This window comes from Halichoerus grypus, chromosome 2, assembly GCF_964656455.1.
Source record: "Halichoerus grypus chromosome 2, mHalGry1.hap1.1, whole genome shotgun sequence".
Lineage (NCBI taxonomy): Eukaryota > Metazoa > Chordata > Mammalia > Carnivora > Phocidae > Halichoerus > Halichoerus grypus.
The window spans coordinates 102,860,113-102,879,458 of NC_135713.1; the positions used below are offsets into that span (position 1 = coordinate 102,860,113).

The following is a 19,346-nucleotide window of genomic DNA, read 5'->3' on the forward strand; positions in this document are numbered from 1 at the left end:
GTATAAAGAGAAGTATTTAGGTATCTCTGTAAATCAGTATAGCTAATTATTATTCAGAGAATAAGTAACAGAGTTACATAATTATTTCTAAAGAAAACAGATAAAACCACACTGGATAGCTATAATAAATAATATGGGGGAAAAAAAAGAAAATTCAAAGCAAATTTAAAAAATACAATACCTCTGGGGGTAACTGTTGTAAATAATTATGATCTGCAGCAAAGGTTCTTATATTAGTAAGCTGCCCAATAGATGAAGGCAAAGCCTCAACTTCATTGAAGCTACAGTCCAGTTCTTCTATTGATACTAACCTAATCAATTAAAACAGAAAACACACATTTTTAAAAAGTTTCCTATATATAATCAAAAACTTAAGAATATATAAATATTTGAACTTGACTTTAACAAATCTAGAAAAACTCTATTTCCACTAAACTTAATAATAAAAATAAGCCTACCTTTATTAAAAAAACCTATCCAACCTGTAACCAATTACTTATTAAAATGCTTATGGAATCTCCTTTAGATGCTTTTTATGCAGTTATCTAAAAATATATATGATTGAATGAAAACATAAATATATAAAGCTGAATGAAAGTAAAGTCTTCTAGTGTTTCAGAAAAATCTTACCCTCCTATAGAGTCTGGCAGATACATTAATTGATTTTCATCTATTTTAAGAGTTGTTACATTCTTCAATGAACCTATTTGAGAGAAGAAATAATATACAGTTTTCCAGCTTGAACTAGAAGCAGGTCAACCAACAGTCAATATGAGCACATACTACATTTGACATGAATCATACAGAACTTTCTTAATCAACCCATCTACAAGAGAAACCAACCTAACCTCATTACTCTGTACTCCCTTACCCTGTATTTTCAATTTTTACCAATATATCACCTTTTAACATTAGTGTATACTTATCTACTTTACTCCTGTTAAAAATGCAAGCTTCATAAAAGTAGGGACTTCTGTCTGCTTTGTTCACAGATGTAGCCCTGCTCCTTAAAACAATGCCATGGCACAAGTGAGCACAAACAAAAAGGAATGGTAGGTGTATAAAATTCATAGGTATATGGCAAACTATTCTGTGTATTCTAAATACTAAAACAATAAAAACAGAGTTTAATTTAAAATTAAAAAGTGTTGAGGGGCGCCTGGGTGGCTCAGTTGTTAAGCGTCTACCTTCCGCTCAGGTCATGATCCCAGGGTCCTGGGATCGAGCCCCGCATCAGGCTCCCTGCTCCACAGGAAGCCTGCTTCTCCCTCTCCCACTCCCCCTGCTTGTGTTACCTCTCTCTCTGTGTCTCTCTCTGTCAAATAAATAAATAAAGTCTTCTTAAAAATAAAATTAAATTAAATTAAAAGTGTTGAATAAATTACAGAATTTGCAAAATGTAACCTGAGCTAAAACAGCTATGTAACTCAATTAAGTATATAAAAATATTTTTTGGTTTTTATGTTTAAACATCATGAAGATGGCAAGATTTATGTTTTTGGTTCTTGAATCAAAATAATTCAATTTCCTTGAACTATCATCAGACTAAAAGCAACTACAAATATAGACTCTCCTGGGATTTACTAAAGTGGTTTGTTTTCTCATCTGTGAGTCTAAAATGGAGACTGAAAAAAAGTTCCTAGATAAGGGCTATGAATAGGAGTTAAAGTTTGGATAAATTAACCTCTTTTTAAAGAGTTTAAATTTTATTATAGTGATAAAAATGACATTTCTTTAAAGAAAAATATAGTAATGTCAACCAAGAAGTAAAATGTGTAACTGATCACACGAGGAAAAAATTCAAATAAGATTTGTGACTGGCAGTACAATAAAACTAGCTCAAAACAAATAAAATTTGATATCTGAAAGCTTTGAGTGAAACAATGGCAAAAATGTAATTTCTGAGATTTTACATTAGTAAAAATTACATGAATTAGAAAGCAATACAAACCAATAGTCTCAGGCAGTTGTTGAAGTGAATTGCTTGATAACAGGAGGTCTTGAAGGTTTTCACAAGCTGAAATTCCTTCTTCAATCATTTCAATATTATTTTTGGAAACATCCAAGTATGTGAGCTGTTTCAAACTACCAATAAACTGTAAGTAAAAAGAGGAAATCTCATGACTATATTAAGTGAATTTATGGCTAGTTTAGGTAATACACTCAATACCAAGTTATAATTCACAATTAAATGTTTATATGAGAGAAAAGATCCAATTTTTTATTAAATGCCATAAGTAATGTATTCAGTAATAAAGCTAAGAGCTCCTGCTAAGAGCCTAGCAGAGTGACAATGGACATATACTTTTCGTTGGGAACTCAGCTGTCACCATTGACTAGGGCGATAGGACATAAAGGGATTCTTAGGTTCTTTGGGTATGGGAATAAATAAATGTCAGTCGGTAAGACAGAAACTACATGGAAAATATCCCACTTTAACAGTTCTCCGGACAAAATGAGTTAGGATATAAACTCAATTGCAACCACTGTGAAGGACACACTCCAGGTCCAGGAAATTAAAATGAGTCTAGGGGTGCCTGGTTGGCTCAGTCGTTGGGTGTCTGCCTTCGGCTCAGGTCATGATCCCGGGGTCCTGGGATCGAGCCCCACATCGGGCTCCCTGCTCAGCGGGAAGCCTGCTTCTCCCTCTTCCACTCCCCCTGCTTGTGTTCCCTCTCTTGCTGTCTCTCTCTCACTCTGTCAAATAAATAAATAAAATCTTAAAAAATAAATAAATAAATTAATAAATAAATACAAAGAGTCTATTTTACAAAATTTACTATGGTAATTTTCTATTTTAGTCAAGAATGTATTGATAGTAAAAAAAAAAATGCTATTTGCTTCTATCTAATATATTAACAATTAAATAACCATCTTTTTTTTAAAAAGTAATCTGAAAATGTGTAATTCATAAAACTGCAAAGAATAGACTGTAATAAGAGAAGCTATTTAGAGTTTGATATACATACCCCTGGAATAAAAGTCAGTCTATTACCATCCATCCAAAATTCTTTCAATCCACTTAGTTGCTCAAGTACTTCAGGCTGTTTGGATAAGAAAGGGGTATGGGGAGTCAATAATTTCCTTGAATGTTTTTGTCAAAAGAAGCTCCAAGGAACTTGTAATGGTAACTTCTGGTTTAAAACCTTTAATAAATAACTTGGGGGCGGGGGCGCGTGGCATGGAGCGGAGCCAAGATTCTAGACTTTTCACTTTATTATAGTTACTACAGTGGTTCTACTAAAAGAGAACTCAAAGATAAGCATTCCAGAAGAGTAGATTGCATAAAACTCATTTAAGCTTTTGCTTACACAACAGGCTCAAGTATTTATAAAACTAATAAAGAAATAAAAATAGGTCCCACTTCTTTCAAGAGTACAAAAAGATACTCTCAATCATTATCTGTAAAAAGATTTCACCTTTTCCCCACGACCCAGCAATTGCACTACTAGGTTATCTACCCCAAAGATACAAACGTAGTGATTCAAAGGGGCATCTGCATCCCAATGTTTATAGCAGCCAATGTCCATAAAAGCCAAACTATGGAAAGAGCCCAGATGCACATCGATAGATGAATGGATAAAGATGTGGTACACACACACACACACACACACACACACACACACACACACACAATGGAATACTACTCAGCCATCAAAAAATGAAATCTTGCCATTTGCAATGACATGGATGGAACTAGAGGGTATTATGCTAAGCGAAAAAAAGTCAAAGAAAGACAATTATCATATGATCTCACTCATATGTGGAATTTAAGAAACAAAAGAGAGGATCATAGGGGAAGGGAGGGAAAAATAAAAGACGAAATCAGAGAGTGAGGCAAACCATAAGAGACTCTTAATCATAGGAAACAAACTAGGGTTGCTGGGCGGTAGGGGGGGGTGAGGGGATGGGGTAACTGGGTGATGGACATTAAGGAGGGCATGTGATGTAATGAGCACTAGGTATTATATGAGACTGATGAATCAGTGAACTCTACCTCTGAAACTAATAATACACTATATGTTATTTAAATTTAAATTGTAAATAAAATAAAATGGGGAAAAAAGAACCAATTAAGAATTAAGAAAACTAATCATTGTTAACTATTTATTATCAATTAACTATTCTATATGATAATATAATGGTGGTACATATCATTACACATTTGTCCAAACCCACAGAATGTACAACACTGGAAGTAAAACCTAATGTAAACTATGGACCCCAGGTAATTATGTTGTGTTAATGTAGGTTCATCAAGTGTAATCAATGTACCACTCTGGTGGGGGGTGTTGATAATGGGGGAAGTTATGTATGTGTGGGAAGGGTGTATATGGAAAATCTCTGTCTACCTACCCTCAGCTAAAATTTGCTGTGAACCTAAAACTGCTCTAAAAAATAAAATCTATTTAAAAAAAAAAAAGATTTAGCCTTTTATGAAAAGAACAAAGATACTCCGATGACTAAGAGGGAGAAAAATGAAAACAATTTAACTGTCCAATAATAAGGGAAAGGTAAATAAATCAAGGCATAATCATATGATATGCACATTCTGTTATTTTAAACTCTTAGCAATTACTTAATGAAATAGTTTTTAGTATGGTTTTGATAATCAAAAAATTAATCAGAGGGTTGCAGTGGACCTTGGTATTGAGACAAAATTTGATCTTGGGCATTTGCCCTTGCAGGCTTTATTGAATGCATCCTTCAAAGGTATTTCTGTCACCACACAAAGCTCTGTGTAGTCACTGACACAGTGATGTCATAGAGTACCATCATATCTAATCAACATCATCACACAAGTAATACATAAAAGTCATGTCATTCAGATTTACTGCTAACATATAAATATAGGTAAGGTGTATCTTGGATTAAAAGAAATACCTTTTTGTGCTGTTTCTGTTATCATTTTAAGGGTGAGTTTTTTAAAAAATGCATAATGCTGCAGACCGAAATGGTACAAAAATTAATGATTCTGAATGTTACTGATTAATCGAACAATAATTAAGATTTTTCAAACAGTTAATATGGATGTAGATTAATACTTTTAAATACCTTAAGAGTACAATAGTTTAACAATTTAGGAAGAACAGTGTATGTATTTTTTCACAAGGGGTTAAAAACTTCCACAACACACAACAAAACCCATCATAAACCATCTTCAATTAAATATAGTAAAATTCAAATAAAATAAAAAGAAGGGGCGCCTGGGTGGCTCAGTCGTTAAGCGTCTGCCTTAGGCTCGGGTCATGATCCCAGGGTTCTGGGATCGAACCCCGCATCGGGCTCCCTGCTCCGCGGGAAGCCTGCTTCTCCCTCTCCCACTCCCCCTGCTTGTGTTCCCTCTCTCACTGTGTCTCTCTCTGTCAAATAAATAAATAAAATCTTTAAAAATATATATATATATAGTAAAGAATATGAAAGTGTATTTTAGAAAAAAAATAAGGTATACAAAACCACCATGCTCTTCCACTGACTTCAGCTGTAAAGTTCACTGTCTATTTGATGAGCAAATGTATAATATAACACCCACAGGGCAATCATGAAGCTGACAATACTGAGAAATTCTTGTTCCTAAGATTATCATTTGACAGCAGACACATAAAAAGATGCTCAACATCACTCATCATCAGGGCAATGCAAATCAAAACCACAATGAGATATCACCTCACACCTGTCAAAATGGCTAAAATCAACAACACAAGAAACCAGTGTTGGCAAGGGTGTGCAAAAAAGGGAACCCTCCTGCACTGCTGGTGGGAATGCAAACTGGTGCAGTCACTGTGGAAAACAGTGTGGAGGTTCCTTAAAAAATTAAAAATATGATGCAGCAATTCCACTTCTAAGTATTATCCAGAGAATGTGAAAACACTAATTCGAAAAGATACACACCCGTTTGTGGCAGCATTATTTACAATGGCCAAAATATGGAAGCAGCCCTGGGTCCACTGATAAATGAATGGATAAAGATGTGGTATGGGCGCCTGGGTGGCTCAGTCAGTTAAGTGTCTGCCTTTGGCTCAGGTCATGATCTCAGAGTTCTGGGATTGAGCCCTGCATCTGGCTCCCTGCTCAGCAGGGGAGTCTGCTTCTCCAGCTCTCTCTCTCTCTATATATAAATAAATAAAATCTTAAAAAAAAAAAGACGTGAGATGTGTGTGTGTGCAGTACTACTCAGCCATAAAAAAGAATGAGTTCTTGCTATTTGCAACATGAATGGCTCTAGAAAGTATAATGCTAATAAGCAAAGTAAGTCTGTCAGAGAAAAAGAAATACCACATGATTTCACTCATATGTGGGATTCAAGAAACAAAGTAAATGAACAAAGAAAAAAAAAGAGACAAACCAAGAATCAGATTCTCGACTACAGAGAACAAACTGATGGTTACCAGAGGGGAGGTGGGTGGGGGGATGGGTGTAAAAGGTAAAGGAGATTAAGAGTGCTCTTGATGAGCACCGAATAATGTGTAAGTTGTTGAAATCACTATATTGTATACCCGAAACTAATATAAACACTGTATGTTAATTATACTAGAATTAAAAAAAAAAAAAAAAGACTAGGGGCACCTGGGTGGCGCAGTCGGTTAAAGTGTCAGACTCTTGGTTTTGGCTCAGGTAGTGATCTCAGGGTTGTGGGATCTAGCCCTGCCTCCAGCTCTGCATTCAGCGCAGAGTCTGCTTGAGATTCTCTCTTCCTCTCCCTCTGATCCCCCAACCCCTCCCACCCCACGAGCTAGCTCTCTCTTTCTCTCTCAAATAATCTTTTAAAAAAAGACTATCATTTGAAATCTACCATAATTTTAAAAACCAAACTTATAATGTAAAAAAATTTAATGATGATGATATTCAGGCCAATGAATTCCTCTTCAGAAAAAATATCTAGCTTATTTTCTGAGTTCTTTTGGAGAACTCACTAAAGACAAAAATCTACTTACATAGTCCTTTCCTTTTTGATTCTTTACCATAGCACATTTTGCATACAAAACAAAAACAATTCAGAGGTCTTATTACCAACTGAAAAATAACAGTTGTTTCACTCAATGTTTTCCTTTTAGCTATTAAGTAAAATTATAGAAAAATATTTTATCATTGAATCAATTCCTGAGCAATACCCTCAGGGAGCTACTTTTGACTCAGAAGTACTTTTTATTATTCCTTCTAGGCTGATGAAACTTTATTTTTCCCTTATAATCTCTCAAACTATCTACTTACTGTGCCTAAACTTTTAGTTACCCTTTTCCATGGGTTTCTCATTTATTTTACATTTTATTCTCACTACTGTCAGATATATATGTCTGCTTAATTTTCCATTAATAACTTTTATATCTTTTTTCTTAAAAAAATACATATATCTTTAACCTATTCTATATTTTAAAATGCTAAGAAATAAATACATCAATTTTCACATGTTCTCAATCAAATTTAAGACCTCTGGATAGAGACTGGTATGAACTTACCACTTCTGTGAATTCATTACTTCCCAAATCCAATCTTTCCAGTTGGGTCAGTCTATTCATGGTTCTATGCACAAGGGATTAATGAAGAATTGAGTATACAAAAATATCAATTAAATGGAAGCTTTCAAAAGTAATAGTGTTAAACATTCTTAATGTAATATCTAATGTACAGGTTTCACCATATTGACAAAATATAATTTCTCAGGAAAGTATTCTTTATTTAATTTCTAAATAAAATAAGTTATGAATTATTCTCTAATTTGGCTTCTCATCAGGTCTTCATTTCTATTCATAAGTAGTCACAGTAAACTGAAACGCATAGACCAAAATACGAGTAACTGGTTTTCACTTTTTTCACAAAATAAATTTTCATATAATATTAATCAACTAATGAATTAGACTGTTTGGCAGCTACATAGTAATTATTACCGTTTTTCAAGACTGGTCATATATTTGTAAAACTTTAAGATAGCTTAATTCTGAAAATTAATACTCAAAATTCTAAGAACAGTAAACACAGTATTTCTTATCACATTTCCAAATTAATTTCAAGACAACTCAAAATAAAGTTTTATAAGAATCATAAATGAGTAGATAAAATCATTTTCAACTTCCAACTTACTACCAATATTTCTCTGCAACTACAGGGACTTGAAAATTGTACAAAAACTCACTTAACAATGAAATAAACTAAATTGTGCTTTTCTCTCTCCTTCAATATGGCATTTTAAAAACCTAAACTAATTAATTCAAACACATATTTACACTCTTACATTGCTATTTTTAGAGAAACCCCTAGTATTTGGTAGACTGAGGTACTACCAGCTACCCAGATATAGAACTTTGTGCTATAATTTTTTAGGATATGTCAAAATGAAAGCAAAATACAGTTATCATCATATTATCAGTACATATTAATATGCTAATGACTTAAAAATTAACATCATTAAAAACCAACAGCCTCCTTAAATTATGACACAAGAACACAGACTATTTCTATCTTCTCTGGAAATCTAACAAATTAGAAAAAGTAAAATAAAACTCACTTAAAACATTTCTCTGGCTTTTCAGGGAAAAAAACTAACAAACATAGGAACACACATAATTGGGGGCGCCTGGGTGGCTCAGTTAGTTAAGCAACTGCTTTGGGCTCAGGTCATGATCCCAGGGTCCGGCGGTGGATTGATCAGCCCTGAGCCCCATGGGCCCCACGTTGAGCTCCCAGCTCAGCAGGGAGTCTGCTTCACCCTCCTGCTATGCCCCTACCCCGTGCTTGTGTGCAAGCTCTCTCTCTCTCAAATAAATAAAAATCTTTTAAAAATAAACAAATAAAAGAACACAGATAAATGTAATGCCACTATGTTACTGAACTAACATTAGAGGAAGCTAATTTTTCCCGACCCTTCCATTTTAAGTATGCCATTCTATCAACATTCCTTTAACTTATTTCACAACACCAATTTTTTTCAAAGCTGCTTTATTTAACTTAGACTTATTAAGGGCCTTGTCTCAGGTACTATGAAGTACTATAATTCTGTTTCCCTTACTCATATCTGTCTTTGTCCAGAAAATCTCTAGGTCAGTTGTAGTTTGCTTCATAACAAAGCAAAAGGTGTTTCCAGGGTATTTCTGAAGAAAGATGAGATGCTATGATATTAAACTATGTCCATAATACTATCTCAGGTAAACATTTGAGAAAAGTAGAGAGGTGTGTGAGAAGGAAGGCAAAGACTAAAAGAAAACATAATCTTATTTTTCTTAATTCAATATCATAAAAAATCCACACGGAGCAGTTAAACACTGTAACAAAAGGTAACTAATACAAGAGTACAAAAAAGAAGTGGTGCACTGGAAAAATTCAATTCTAAATGACATCTTTAGAAAGTGAAGTTTTAAAACTAATGCAGGAAAAAGTGAATGACATGTGTATGTAACAAAAAGAGAAATGTAGTGTAAAATCTTCAAAATGTCTCCATCTCAACTTGCATTAGTTTATACTGGCAACTTTAGTCCTACTAAGATACCTCAAAAGTCTAAGATAAAATTTCATGTTTTCATTTTCAAGTCTTTTCATTTAAGATCCAGCTTCCTACTTCAAGGAGAATCTACAAACAATATATCCGTCAAATTTCTTCCTGTTTACCTCTAAAATCTCTTTGTATTTAACTCCTTTTTATCATCTCTTCTTATGTCACAGAGGAAAAAAACACATCTTTTGTGTGCTTGGCGCTGTGCCCTCTAGTACTTAGATGGTATTAAATTTCACTTAGCTACATATCTAAAACAGCTTTCCCAGTGCTCACATCTTTGATTATAAAAAGGTTTACTCACATAACCTAAATACACATAACTTTCGTAACATTTAAAACTACTGCCTCTTTAGAGTTTGTGAGGTCTCAAAAGTTTTAATTACAAGTCTTAAAAAGAGAGCAGTAAAGAATTATATTTGAAAATACATCAGACAGAGCCCAATTTAAAGTTAAATAAGGAGATAAAATAATGAGTTAAAATTATGCTATCAGATACCCCGTATTAATTACAGGCTTAGCTATTTCAGTAAACAATTTACATCTTATTCAAATCTCTTAGAAAGCAGTCAGTTTGAACTAAGGAGTCATCAATGCCAGTACCACATCTATAAAATATTTAAACCTTTTTGAATTTAATATGGATCATAATTCCCATTTTAATTTACACTCACAGCCATCCCTATAAACACCAATCATTTCTGCACTGAACAATTATCCGCTAATAGATAATGTCTTCTGGGAATCAAAATTAGATATGCTCTTTGTCCTCAAAGACTTACATTCATAGGGAAGGTTACAGGTACATGTAAAAACAGGAGTAAAATGTATAAAAAAATAAGACTAACATGGTAAATTTCATAACAGATACAAATAAGATACCACAGAAGTTCAGTAAGCAAAACTAACTCCTGGGAAACTGGAGCTATCTCCCTTAAAAGGTAATAATTAACTCTTGACAAATCAATCACAACAGAAATCAGCAAAGTTTTCTGTAAAGGATCAGAGAATAAATAATTTAGGCTTTGCATACAGTCTTTGTCACAACTACTTGGCTCTAGCACTATAGAGCAAAAGGAGCCATAGAAAATATGTAAATGAATGTGTTTCCAATGAAACTTTATTTACACAAAAACAGTGGGCCAGATTTAACAAGATGGTAGTTTGCCAATGCCTACATGTAAAAATGTAGCAATGAATTCAGGAAGTTTTAATGTATTTTTTCAATAAATGGACACAGACTACAGGGCATTCTGAGTGTGTAGATCTGTTTTAGTTTTATCTTATTTGCTCTTGGATTGCCATCTCTTCTTGATGTTAGCTTACCAGCAGGGGGCCCTCTACCCCACTTCTAATTTACAACAGACTATAAAACCGGACAAATTCTTATAATTACAGTTATCAGACTTCACATAAAGACGCTACAGATCTCACTAATGAATACTATATAAGAGCTCTAGCATATGAACTGGGACCTTTATATGGGACTAGTGGGCTTTACAGACATATTTTGATATTTGTCACGCCAAGACCAGGTTTCAGAAAGCTATGAAATCACTATAAAATAACCAACAACAGATGTGAAAGTTTTATATTCAATACCACTAATTAAAATATGACCACAAATGTCAGTCTTTAAAAAATAATTTTCACTCTATTTTAGATATTACAAAGTTAACATTTCTCTAAGGACTTAAGAATTAAAATTTCTTGGGGTGCCTGGCTGGCTCAGTCAGTAGCGTCTGTGACTCTTGACCTTGGGAATTTTAAGTTTGAGCCCCACAATGGGTGTACAGATCACTTAAAAATAAAGTCTTCAAAAGAATTAAAAATTCTTATTTTAGCAAGAATAGCACCTTTACTTACTTTGGCAACATTTTCAACTGGTTTTCTCTAAGTTCTAATATCTGGAGTTTAGTTAATCTGCAAAACAAAGTAACAAATCAAGCATCTATGACAAAGACAATGAATTTAATTACCAAAGTGATGTCATGCTCTAAAGTTTTAAAGCAGCCAATATTTATTCTGTAATTACAAAGTAAGAAAAGACTCCTCCTGCTCCTCAGAATTAGTGGGGGGGGAAAGTTAAACACTTCTAAACACATTTAAAGCACAAATTTATTGCCCCAAATATCAATCCCACAGCATTTCGTGCAAACATGCCTCCCCAAATTATTAGCCATTAGTAGATTACAGAACAATAATTCAACTTCAGAGTCCAGCTCTGAGAGAAAAAAGAACAAGAGATGGGGCGCCTGGGTGGCTCAGATGGTTAAGCGTCTGCCTTCGGCTCAGGTCATGATCCTGGGGTCCTGGGATCGAACCCCGCATCGGGCTCTCTGCTCAGCGGGGGGCATGCTTCTCCCCCTCCCTCTGCTTCTCCCCCTGCTCATATTCTCTCTCTCTCTCTGTATCTCTGTGTCTCGAATGAATAAATTAAAAAACCTTTAAAAAAAAAAAAAAAAAAGAACAAGAGAACCTAAGGGGACATAATAAAGGAGAAATCCTCTGGCTCTTCAGTGATGCACATCCCAATAAAATTAAGGGAAAATGAGAAGATTAGGTGGTCTAGAGTTGCTAACTAATGCCACAATGTCAATCATATTCCAATATATAAATGTATCAAGTCAACATGCTGTATACCTTAAACTTACACAATGTTTATATGCCAAATATATTTCCATAAAAAAAGTGGTCCAAATACCAGATACAGAAATCTGACAAGTACACTAACTTTTTTTTTTTTTTAATTTGACAGAGAGAGACACAGCAAGAGAGGGAACACAAGCAGGGGGAGTGGGAAAGGGAGAAGCAGGCTTGCTGCTGAGCAGAGAGCCCGACGCGGGGCTCGATCCCAGGACCCTGGGATCATGACCTGAGCCGAAGGCAGACGCTTAACGACTGAACCACCCAGGCGCCCCTACACTAACTTTTTATACATATAATGTATATGCATTATTACACATATACACAAACATATATATATGTATGTATATAAATATATGAAACATGATAAGGCGGCTCCCACTGGACAGTCACTGGGCTACAACAATGCCCAGAATTCTTTTTTTCTTAATTGAAATGTAACTGACCTATAACATTATTAGTTTCAGGTATCCAACATAATGTATATATGTATATATTGTGAAATGGTCACCATAATAAGTGTAGTTAACATCCATCACCATAGTTACCACAATTCTTTTTCTTACGATGAGAACTTTTACGGTCTACCTTCTTAGCAACTCCCAAATATACAACACAGTATTGCTAACTATAGCCAGCATACTATACATCACATCCTCACAATTTATTTATTTTGTAACTGGAAATTCGTACTTTTTGACCACCTTTACCCATATTGCCCACCCTCACCCCTGGCAACCACCAATCTGTTCTCTGTATTTATGAAGCTCGGGTTTTGTTTTATTTTGAGATTCCACATATAAGTGAGATCATACAGTATTTATCTTTATTTATAGACAAAAAGATGACCAAAATTAACATGTCATTGAAAAGCACTTTCTCTAGTAATTAGTTTTAAAACAATAGTAGTTTGATACCTATTAGTCATTCATTCACTGATTCATCTTTTCATTAAAAAAAAAAAATTACTCAGAGACTATAGTGACAAGAATTACTCTATGTTCAGATATTGGTGGGAGTGTGCCAGTGGGGTGGTCCCCAGAAACACACTTTCTTTTCTCCAGAATTTTGATTCTAGTGGAGAAGACCGATAAATCAATAATTAGATCATTTTCAAATGTGATAAATGCTAAGAATAAAGCATTCTGTGTCTCTAATATATAGAAATTACCCACATTTAAACTATTTTTGCATACTTCAAAAACCAATTCAAGTTGTAAATTACCTTTTTCTTCTAAATACTCACTGCTTATTATTTACTTGGGAAAATAAATTCAAAGACAAAATAACAAGTTCTGAAAAAGCTATAAAAACCACAAGGCTTGGAAATAATTACAAAAGAAGAGCAAAAGGAGAGCCTATGAAAGTGTAATTAATAGTATTACTAAAGCAACTTGTAGTTTTGTAAACTTTGTAAGAGCCAACAAGAAAAGATTTTAAAAGAAACTGTAATTTACCTGCCAAAATTAGCTGGCAAGAACTCAAGGAAAGCATCATTTAGATATAACTGGGTTAGGTTTAACAGCTGAGAAAATCCATCAGGAAGCCTATAGAAAATATATCAGAATTTAAGTTAAATTAATACACAGAATTTCAGTCTCATAGAATCTCTCTAAGAATCTGTCTAACCAACACATGTTCTTAACTGGTAACAGTCACCTTTTTACTTTAATGAGGGACCCTCAAACTGAGATTTCCTTTTTGTAATAATTTACCTGTTTCAATAACTTCTTCTCTTTGTAAATAGGAAATGAGATAGTATTTGTCTCAAGAAGATAAAATGTGCACAAAAAGGTCAAATATGAATGAACCACAACACACAGAAATGTATTTAGGACATAACTATGACATCAGCAGGCACTCTTGAAATTTGCTTTATCTAACATCAACCCAAAGGACTAGATAAGGAATTCCAAACCTTGACAGTACTGACTTTTGGGGCTGGATAATTCTTTGTAGTGAGGAGGCTGTCTTCTGCACTGTAGTGTTTAGCAGCAACTCTGGCCTTTATCCACTAGAAGCCAGTAGCACCACCCATCACCGCAGGTTTTAAAAACCAAAACTGTCTTCAGAATTTGCCAAATGACCCTTGGGGGCAAAATCATTCCCATTTGAGAACCACTAGTTTAGAATTATTTTCAATTTCAACATCTGGCCCTTAAATAACCAAATAAAGATTGCATAATTTTATAATAAGCAAATGAGAAGAAATAATACAAAAAGCTAAAGGACATTTTAAGGCCATCTGAGAACCTGTATGTATTAGGTTTTCCCTTTATTTCCTCTGGTTTACAAAAGAAATTCTAGATCTAGAACTAGATGCTAGAGCAATATTTTTAGCAAAGATAAAACATCATCAGTACATGTTTTTCCTGGATTTTAAAAAGTACGAAGTTCTGCTGCAGTGAGACCTCTCAGTCTTTGACTCATCTTGTTTCTCCCACATTCCATTCCTTCATCTACCACAGCAAATGAAGCATCAATGTTTGAAAATACTCATTAAATACAGCACTGTAATACGTGAAAGCTGGTTTCAGTTTTCGACATAGCTATACTAAACCATGCTCTACTCATTTTTCGCTTTACCATTCCATTTTTGCAAAACTTAACAGTTTTGGTGTCAGGAAAGCGTTCTATTTATAGCCATTACCAACATAAAAGAACATTTGTGACCTCTGGTATATGGTGCAACCAATCATTTGGTTTTTCTTTTTTGTTGTTCTTACCTTCCTGGTCTTTCAGTTTCTTTTAGTATTTTTGAAAGTTTTAGTGTGCTACACACAGCTGATTTGCGAGTGAAGATATTCTTACATTGTGAAAGTATCACTGAGGGAGGAAACCTGGATTCTAGCCTCATTTCTGACACAAACTATCTGTGAGACCTGGAGGAAAACACTCGCATTATCTCTTTCGATGTCTAATTTACCTTTGTAAAATACGGGGTTAGAAAAATGATTTAAAGGTTTCATTTTAATCTAAAACTCAAATTTTGTATAGATTTAAAGCTGATACCAATTACTCATCACACAGCTGTTTTATTCACAAAATTAACTTGTAATTCAAGTAGGAACTTACTTGGAAATAGGGTTTACACTGGCCTCCACGACTGTCAAAACTTTACAATTTTTTATATTTTCTGGAAACTCCTGTATTCCTAGAAAGTGAACAGATAATTAATAATCAAATTAAAAGGATCTATTAAAAAGGATAAAATAATAACAAAATTAATTACTGCAGATTCAAAATTTACCAACTAGGATCTAGACAAACTGACAACATCAACCAAACAGAACTCTACAACAATTTCTCTTTTCTCTTTCATCTTTTGTTCATGTGCCTCCTTATAACTGCCAATTATATTAGTTTTACCTCCCTTTCCTTCTCTTAGCTCTTCTGATAATTAGTGCCTTCTCTATCTGATGATGTTAAGGACATAAAATACAGAAATTTTGCAGTCTTCCTGGTTTTCTGACATAAAAAGACACATTACTTTTTTTAATGCTGGGCTGCAGATTAAGGTGGTCCCTAGCATACATGTAAAATGACAAAGCTGAGAACAAAGCTGAAGATAGAAGTAGCAGAAAATCTACATTTGATATGCTAGCAGATACACCTGATGGCAGCTGCTGACCAATACTTCAGTAAAATACCACATAAATGCTGGAACAGGCCAAATTACAGTAAACTTTCTAAGCACTTACTCTTATTTCCTCAAACTATCTCAGCAAAAATATAGTAACAATAATTTGTCAACAATAACCCACAAACTTCAAGTAGCAATGTTATAATCCAGACTAAAAGAAGGCTAAAAGCTTTTTAAAATATTAAAAAAATTCTGTTTGTAAGACTCCTTCTTGTACTAACACAATACAAATATTCAACATAGTTGACATTAGAGGATCATTTAAACCTCTTTCAACTTCATTACTGTATCATTCTAGGTAAGCAAGTTTACCACAGTGCCAAACACAGAATTTCAGGTGACCAAAAATTAATAATGCAAAATCACCAACTGGCCAATACTACAGTAATAACTGTTCAATTAAAACTCATCAGCAAATGCTTATATCAGTGGGTAAAATAATGATGAAAAACAGGATACCAATATACTCTCAATGTTTCTCCCAAAAAGATACTAATTACAAAAGGAAAAAAGCCATTAAAGAAATATCAAAGGCACCATCTTAAATTGCTTCAAAGTTAGCATCACCTGTTAGCAACACCATGTGGCACCAAATCTAAGATGCACTAGGAAGGGATGCAATACATTATCGTCATATTCTTGCCAAAAACATGTAACATGAAGTTAATCATAAGCAAACATCAAACAAATCCACATTTAGGGAAATTCTACTATATAACTGGCCAGTAAACTTTAAAACTATCAAGGTCAAAAAAGACAAAGGAAGATTGAGGAACTACCCAGGTAAGAGGAGACCCAAGAGTACGATTGGGGGACTGTATCAATGTCAGTAATCTCTCTTGTTCTAGAATTTTACAAAATATTACCACTGGGGAAACTTGGTAACAAGTACACAGGACTACTCTGCAATTTTTGTTAAAACTGTATGTGAGTTCACAATAATTTCAATTAAAGAAATCTGGGCTCAATAATTCCTTAAGGGAAAGTTTTATTACCATTGTTATTACAAATTCAATTTCTCTAACAGTCAAGATAACTCATTTTCTCAATTTCAGTTTTAGGAACTTTTACTTTTGCTGGAATTTACAGAGGTCATGCAAATCTTCAAATTAGCAAATACATACAATGATGGATATCGAATGATATTAAGGAATTACCGTTAGCTGTTTTTTTTCAAGTATGACAGTAGAGTGGTTTTATCTCTATGTATGAAAAAGATTGTGACTTGCTTTAAAATAATCAGAGATGAAGGGGCGCCGGGTTGGTTCAGTCAGTTAAGCGTCCAGCTCTTGGTTTCAGCTCAGGTCATGACCTCAGGGTTGTGAGATCGAGCGCTACGTGGGGGTCCACACTCAGCACTGTCTGCTTGAGACTCCCTCTCTCCCTTTCCCTCTGCCCTCCCCCACCCCATTTGCTCTCGCTCTCTAAAATAAATAAAATCTTAACAGAAACTATCAGGAATGGCAAACTAGGAGGTATAGACGAAGGTATACTAGGAGGTATTCAATATACTGATACATGCTGAAGTTCGCTGACAGGTACACCAGATTTATTATATTCTACTTTTGTAAATGCTTGAAATATTCCACTATAAAACATTACCACTGTTCAGTTACTAGAAACAGACTCAGAGACAAAAGAACTTTAAAACAGTTACTGTACTTAAAGGGGAAAAAATGAACAAAATGGTGAAGAGGAAAAGGTTAAATTTAAGAAATAAATGGAAACTTCACAAATAAAAAATATAGTATCTGAATGAAAAATACAGGACAGGATTAAAAGAAGGCTGGGGTTCCTGAGTGGCTGGCTCAGTGGGTTAAGTGTCCAACTTTGGCTCAGATCATGATCTCAGGATTCTGAGATTGAGCCCCACATCGGGCTTCGTGCTCAGTGGGAAGTCTGCTTGCCCTCTTTATCTGCCCCTCCCCCTGCGCATGCTCTCTCTCTCAAATAAAATCTTAAAAAAAAAAAAGAGAGAGAGAGAGAGAGAACAAGATTAGACACTGTAGGAGAACATTTCAGTGAGCCAGAAGACATGGCAACAGAAATTAGCCAATCTGAAACACAGGGAAAAAGTAGAATGAAAAAATATCAACATAACAGAATACATGGGACAATGTCAAGCCCGCTAACATATACTTACCTATCTTTAGAAGTTTGTTTACCAGCCTACCACTAAGAATACATGCTCTCTGAGGGGAGAACCTTTGCCTCTCTTCTTCACTAGCTGAACAGAACATGGCACAGAGTTATCAATGTCACTAGATACTTCCGAACTCCTTTCCAGGGTGACAATACCAATTTTCACATACCACAATACCTATTTATACATATTCTTGTCAACATCTGCTATTGTCTTTACATGCCAATATAAGGGGTTGAACCTCACCAGCAATAATATAAATGTATATTTAAATTAAAGCTAGATACTTTTGATATTTTCTAGGGATACTCAACACATTTTCATGTGTTTACTGATCATTTTTATTTCTTCTTTGAACTCACTGTTTATTGCACATCTTCTATTGGATTATCTTTTCATTATTGATTGTAAGCATTCTTTAGAAATACTAGTATATCAAATTTTTCTCACAGTTTGTCATGTATTATTTAGTCATACAGAAATTTCATTCCTTTACTACTGTGCTTTTTAAAAAATTAATTTATTTATTACAGAGAGAGAGAGAGAGAATCCCAACGAGGCTCCACACTCCAGGCAGAGCCCGACACACGGCTCGATCTCATGACACTGAGCCAAAATCAAGAGTCGGACACTTAACCAAGTAAGGCATCCAAGTGCCCCTACTGTGCTCTTTGTATCTTGAATAAGATCTCTTTCCTATCACAAAGTCATAAAAATATTCTACATTATCTGATAATTGTAACTTTTTCATATTGTTATCCTTAATTAATTTGCAATTTATTTTAGTATATTTCCCATACAAAACCACTGTTCCAAGTGCTAACAAAATATTTGGGCTTTTTTATTCCACTGATTTGTAGAGGCACCTCTGTCATATTCCAGATTCTTTCATTGTTATGTTTCCTGACAGTCTTTCCTTTTAGATCCTTCTACTCACCTATTCCATAGTTTTGTACTTTTCTTCCATTTAGATTGTACCGCACGTTTTCTGTAAAGTTCATTTCTAGGTATGTGAGATGGAGTAGTTGCATTAATGGACTCACTCCCTATACCACTTTCTACAATGTGATCTTTCAACTACTCCCATCAAAATATTAAGTATAATTTCCCTATCTCCTAATTCTGGGCTCAGCCATGTGTTCTGCTTTGGCCAATGAAACATCAGCCAAGTAGATGAAACTGAGAGTTTAAATAGCTCTCCGGCTAATTTCCACTAGCTCTCAGGGTCCTCTTATTGTTCTGTGAGAAACATGGCTGGGATGGCTTGGGCTAGCCTGATGGAGGATGAGATCTATGGCAGAGTAATTCCTGTCATCCCAACACATGATCCCAACATTGCGATTTAAATAGTCTTTATCTAGTTTCGTTATCAAAGTGTATTTTACCCTTACAGAGTTGTGTACTTTCCCCCATACTCTAATCTACAGAAT

At 34.5% G+C, this 19,346-nt stretch overlaps 1 protein-coding gene across 9 annotated transcripts in view; it reads right to left on the minus strand.

The window, feature by feature from the left end:
* ERBIN (erbb2 interacting protein) overlaps positions 1–19,346 on the minus strand; it is a 124,683-nt gene that overhangs the window by 45,828 nt on the left and 59,509 nt on the right. For 8 of the 9 annotated variants that reach the window (XM_078067274.1, XM_078067268.1, XM_078067270.1 and 5 more), the window contains 8 exons: positions 15,206–15,284; positions 13,588–13,677; positions 11,351–11,407; positions 7,458–7,521; positions 2,970–3,044; positions 1,952–2,096; positions 631–703; positions 182–311 (listed from right to left, as the gene is read on the minus strand). In XM_078067274.1, coding sequence (XP_077923400.1) covers positions 182–311; positions 631–703; positions 1,952–2,096; positions 2,970–3,044; positions 7,458–7,521; positions 11,351–11,407; positions 13,588–13,677; positions 15,206–15,284 — 713 coding nt within the window. Of the gene's footprint in view, positions 1–181; positions 312–630; positions 704–1,951; positions 2,097–2,969; positions 3,045–7,457; positions 7,522–11,350; positions 11,408–13,587; positions 13,678–14,063; positions 14,219–15,205; positions 15,285–19,346 lie in introns of those variants that run through there. The other variant, XM_078067275.1, reaches the window with a different exon arrangement.